The following is a 5947-nucleotide window of genomic DNA, read 5'->3' as shown; positions in this document are numbered from 1 at the left end:
TCCCTCCAAGGCCCCAAAGGAAACTTCCATATCCGCCACAAATTCACCTGCACCTCCACACACATCATCTATTGCATCCTCTGCACCCGATGTGGCCTCCTCTATATTGGGGAGACAGGCCGACTACTTGCGGAGCGTTTCAGAGAACCCCTCTAGGACACCCAGACCAACCAACCCAACCATCCTGTGGCTCAACACTTCAACTCCCCCTCTCACTCCACCAAGGATATGCAGGTCTTTGGACTCCTCCATCGCCAGACGACAACAACACGACGTTTGGAGGAAGAGCGCCTCATCTTCCGCCTAGGAACCCTCCAACCACAAGGGATGAACTCGGATTTCACCAGTTTCCTCATTTCCCCTCCCCCCACCTTGTCTCAGTCAAATCCATCGAACTCAGCACCGCCTTCCTCACCTGCAATCTTCTTCCTGACCTCTCCGTCCCCACCCCAGTCTGACCTATCACCCTCACCTTGACCTCTTTCCACCTATCGCATTTCCAACGCCCCTCCCCCAAGTGCCTCCTCCCTACCTTTAATCTTAGCCTGCTGGACACACTTTCCTCATTCCTGAAGAAGGGCTTATGCCCGAAACGTCGATTCCCATGTTCCCTGGATGCTGCCTGACCTGCTGCGCTGTTCCAGCAACACATTTTCAGCTCTGATCTCCAACATCTGCAGACCTCACTTTCTCCTCAAACAACCATCTGATCAAGGAGCAGCGCTCCGACTGCTGGTGTTTCCAAATAAACCTGTTGAATTATAACCTGGTGTTGTGTGATTTTTAACTTTATGCTCAAAACGTCATCTGTCCTGCTCGTCGGATGCTGCCTGATCTGCTGTGCTTTTCCAGTGTCACACTTTTGGACTTTGCATTTAAAGAAAACCCCCCAAGCTGTTTACTCAAGTGGCACCCAGCAATCAGATTGAAACCTTGATCTTCCAATCTCGCTTCCAGTAAACGGACAATATAACCTTATTAAAGAGATAGAATCGTCACAGGTAAACACAACGGGGGTACGGATTCCTGTTGGAGTGGGTATTGCATCACCCTGTTCAGTTTTACACAAAAACGTCTGGACTGAATGGAGGTGGAGAATTTGGAACGGAAAAGCGACAGATTGTGGTCATCCTCAACTAAGGAAGATAATGTACAGAATCTCTTAAACTCACATATCTCAATACTTGGTAAGTGAAAGGCAGTTTTGTTATAGAAAATCATTTAGTCACTCAGTTGAGGAGCAATTTATTTGAAAGAAACTTTTAGACATATATTTTAAGTGATATCCGCTGACAAACTAGAACAAAGTTAAAACCTTCTCTTGCGTATTTGTGTTTACTTTTCCCTTGGCAGCTTATAAATATTAAACATATCGCTGGCGAGAGGATTCCACTGTATCCTGGCTTGTATCATTTCCTTTTTTAACAATCCCAGTCCGAACTACACGTTATGTCTCAGTCTCTTAAAAACTGATGTGCTGGCTTCTTTACATCTCGGTCTAAAGGTCGATGGCCAACGTGCAGAAAACATTGTATTTTTGCTCTCATTTCCATATCTTTGTAAAGTAAGCTTTATTGGAAATTGTTATTCAGCAATCGGATGAGTGACCAAATGAAAGTAACGGTTTTATGGGGAAAATTCGTCACCCAAAAATAGGTGTGTGTGTGTGTGTGTGTGTGTGTGTGTGTGTGTGTGTGTGTGTGTGTGTGTGTGTGTGTGTGTGTGTGTGTGTGTGTGTGTGTGTGTGTGTGTGTGTGTGTGTGTGTGTGTGTGTGTGTGTACGGATGTAAATATGTGTATTTTTGTTTTCACACACCCGTATAAAATGGCATGTCCTGCAAGGACTTAAAACACAGTGTGTCTTCCAAGTGGGCCTTTTTTTATGATATTCACAAGAAGTATATATTCTGGAATGTAATTTACAATTTATGTTACGTTTTGCCACGTTTATATTTTAAATGTTTCACCCAATATTTTCAGCGGATATTTTAAACCAGTCTTTAACTCCTGCCTGAATTTACTTTGTGTCCCAGCATAAATAAACGGGTTCATACAGGAACTTAATAGCAGAAGCATAAATCCGGTCTCTTGCAGAATAAACGTAGAATCACTGACATTGGAACCTGTCAAATAAGTAGCATGCGCAATTTGGACATTCAGGATCGTCACAAAGTAAAGCAAATTTAACAGAATGAAATTGCCCGAGATGGCAAATAGTAAAATAATGGACTTTCTCCGTTTCTCTATCTCTGGGTCAATCTGATTCAGTACATTTTTCTGGGTGCAGAGTCTTCTACGTGCCCTATTGGCTATCAGAATGTGCCTCACCATCAATACATTAAGTAGTAAAATGAGAATAAATGGGAGAAAAGGATTTAAAATGGATCGTATCCAGTCATATGCAGTCCAGGCTGGTGATGTATAGTATATTGCTTTTATGACACAGAACCACGGTACCCCATTAATTATGTACTGTGGTTCAAATTGAAAATATTTGAAGATATTTTTCAGAATGGCCAATGCAGAAACGATTCCTGTTACCCGCGCTGTCACGTTTATTGTACAGTATTTTGTTTTCAACTTCTGACAGGAGATAGCCACAAAACGATCAAAGGTGAAAGCGACAGTTAACCAGACAGAGCTATCAATTGCGATAAAAATCAAGACAGTACGCACAGCGCACACTGGCGTTACAGACATGTTACTGAATGGGAAGTATACAGAAGCAATCCTGTTTAATATTACAGCATTGATCATGACGAGGATATCTGTCACCGCCATGGATAGCAGATAATAAGTAACACAATCGGAGAGACCACATCTTCTTCGATACAGAACCATTACCACTGCTACATTCGCTGGAATAGAGGGGGAGGAACATATGGATGGAAGGAAAGAGTAAAATAGTTACTGAATCGGCTGTATTTTCTATGTTACATCGTGATCCCAATGCTTATAACTGTCAAAGAATATTGAAAGCTTTGCTTTTTCCAGTGGAAAAGTATTGCCAGATTGTAGCACAGTGATCAAGGTTAAGTTTATAACGTATCAGTACGAGTATATTGAAAAATATTCAATTGAAACCTAACAGACGCAATGAACAAAAAACTCGACTGAATCTCCACTCCAACACAGGAAAACTAAATCCACCAGAAAAAATAACACAGCAGTAACCAGAGAAAATTTCTAAAAAGTACGTTTGTTGATCAATGCTGAAACATCAACGTTGTGCAGAGAAAAATGTATTCAGCAAAGATTTTAACGCGCTTAGGATGCAAAGTGACATTTCTAGAATTAACTCAAAGTGTTCACTCATTTAAAGTTGATTGTCAATATTCATAAAGAACCCGCTATACTTTGCAAATGACCAAATATGATGCCAAAACGTCTGCTCTTCAGTCACCTGAATAAGCACTGAGGGGAACAAGCATAAAAAAGGAACATCAAGTAGTGCGTGTTGATAAACAGATGTTCTTGGTGGACCCAAGGAGGTGAAAAAGAAAATGCTCAACGTCAACCTTGTTTTATGAGCTAAACTGAGATGAGATCTTTCGATTTTTTGGCAACAGCGTTTGACTTTGGGAATGCTGCATAAATAATTATTATTCATAACATTTATTCTGTAAAAAAGTTGCAAAGACTGCAAGCATTTCTTTGCCTGTGCACGACTCCAACCTCTTCAGCTAATATTAGTATCGGATAATCCGTTTTGATCTGCACCAATGCAACTCTCAGGTGATGAGATCATATTAGCAGAATAATCTCTCGATCTTTCCATGTTACCTCCCCACTACTACCATAAAACGAAGTGCAGATCTTGCTCATTGCTGATGTAGGTCATTGGTGTTAAATGTGAGCTATTTTCTGCAATGGATATTCGTAATTAAACATTATGAATTACACATTAGAGATTCCACCAGTTCTGATGTTTCATCTAATATGAGGAGAATGGTGATGATGTGAAAAGACGTGCCCTGTGGTAGTGACAGAGGAAATCAAACAATCAATTGTCATATACTTAGGCACATCAGAAACTGCTAACACTGAAGTGTAACCGTGTCCTGTGAATTGGGAGAAACATTGAACTGTTCAGTCATTTTCAACTGTAGCAACACTTCTTGTGTCAATAACTCAGTGACTGAGACAATTCACTTTGGGAAATTCGTTCATTTTATTTTGCTGGAATTATTCATTGGCGAAAGCCAATCGATTTTGAATCAATTGTTGGCATTGTTTCCCACTGTGAAGATCAATCGCACTGTAGTCCTAAAAAATACTATCATCACAATTTGACAATTCAACCAGAGCACAATAAAACTTCAGCGAGATTACTCAACAGAATACATATTCACACATATGATATTTCCACACCAAAATAGTTATTTCTTTAACCATAACACACTTCTGTTGATCATGTATAACCAGCAGCTTAACACAACACAGCTGGATTTATACAATGGTGATTATGGACAACTACACTTATCGAATCATGTCCAAGGCCACAAAAGAGCTTATTGTTGTGGTTCTAAGTTTGTGAGATGATTTGTAGCTCGGGTGCTCGTTGTCACTTTACACTGCAGCACGCGAAGAGTAAATGGCGGAATGGATATTATTTACAAAGTTTAGATTGTTAACTGATGCATAAGTACATTTTAATTTTAGAAATACCAATTTATTTTGTCAGACGTGAACAACGGATCTACTTCGGGGAGAAATTATGTTTGGTGTGACATATTGCTACATTTGTGTTATGTGGATTGTCCAATAATGCAACAAAAATGTTGCACAACATTGTCAAAACAGAACATCATATTGTTTAATGTTCAGACGTAGCAACGATGAATGGAAAATAAAGCATCAAATATGATAAAGAAAAGATCCAACATGGAGAAGCGTTACCTTTGAATTGAAAATAAAACTGATGGAGCTAAGAACTGAATGAAAGAACTACTAACGCTAGACAGTGTCTTACCTGGAACCCCGATGGCAGCAATAACTGGGTAATAGATGGCAAACACAAGATCTGTCAATAGTGCATGCATTTCGGACAGAAGCTCTGAAAGGATTTTGCAATTTATTCAGAATTATACTTTATATATCACATGTCATTCTCCAGGGAAGTAATTAGCGTTTGATATAATGAAGTAATCAAAGTTAAAGCAAAAAAAAAGGAATTATTGCAGTTGTTGATCAGATAGATTTTATGTTTTGCACGCTGTGCCTTTCTTTCATGAGATCGACAAGTTTCTGAAGTAAAATATACAGAAATAACACACGCATCTCGGTTACATTACTTAAGTTGAAGAAGCAGTGAATTGATGTGATTATTCGACTTAGCTGGGGCTTTTGACGACGGACTGTCTAGAGAAGGAGGGCGTCGAATATTTTGGTGGTCAGATTTGCTCGTAACCTAGAAAACAAAATTCTGAACTGGGAGAACTGGCTACTAGCGTGCCATTTGTTTTTTTTTTAAAACTAGGCTCTTCATCGAGGCCTTGACACCTCTGCCTTCATGACCGCTGTCTAAAATAAGAACCAAGGACAATATGACATTGTTAGAGTGATAGCATCGTCACGCATTTTGGCAGACACGTTTCCTAATTCCGCAAGGGACAGTTTCAGCTAGATTGGCCAGGGGAGGGGTGAAATCTTCAACAGCAGGGAGACAAGTACGAGGCCTAAAGGAGATAAAGTAATCAGAGTTAGTAAATTTAAGATACATATCAGGCTGCAACGCGAAAGGGAGCAAGGAATGGTCGATTGAATTTCATCTATTTTAATGAAAGATGAGTGCTAGATAAGGCTGATTAACTCTGGGCGTGAATCGTTACGTGGGACTGGGATATCATCACCGTTACACAAACATGGCAAAGGCAGGGGCATGAGTAGCAGATTGTTGTGCAAAGGTACAGTAGGTTGAGGTGTTATCGAGGTGGTGGTAGTAGTG

At 40.1% G+C, this 5947-nt stretch overlaps 1 protein-coding gene across 1 annotated transcript; it reads right to left on the bottom strand.

The window, feature by feature from the left end:
- Nucleotides 1-1947: 1947 nt before the first annotated feature.
- Nucleotides 1948-5042, bottom strand: LOC148138167 (uncharacterized). The gene is made up of 2 exons (XM_087981864.1): nucleotides 4973-5042; nucleotides 1948-2858 (listed from the first exon to the last, which is right to left on the bottom strand). Exons 1-2 carry the CDS (start codon nucleotides 5040-5042, stop codon nucleotides 1948-1950), a joined length of 981 nt encoding a protein of 326 aa, XP_087837990.1.
- Nucleotides 5043-5947: the final 905 nt, after the last annotated feature.

Source organism: Chiloscyllium plagiosum, unplaced genomic scaffold (assembly GCF_037043375.1).
Source record: "Chiloscyllium plagiosum isolate Xiang-an unplaced genomic scaffold, Cpla_swu_hap1 HiC_scaffold_41, whole genome shotgun sequence".
NCBI classification, from domain to species: domain Eukaryota; kingdom Metazoa; phylum Chordata; class Chondrichthyes; order Orectolobiformes; family Hemiscylliidae; genus Chiloscyllium; species Chiloscyllium plagiosum.
Note: the sequence above shows the minus strand (reverse complement) of the source record. Positions and strands in the feature narration are given on the sequence as shown.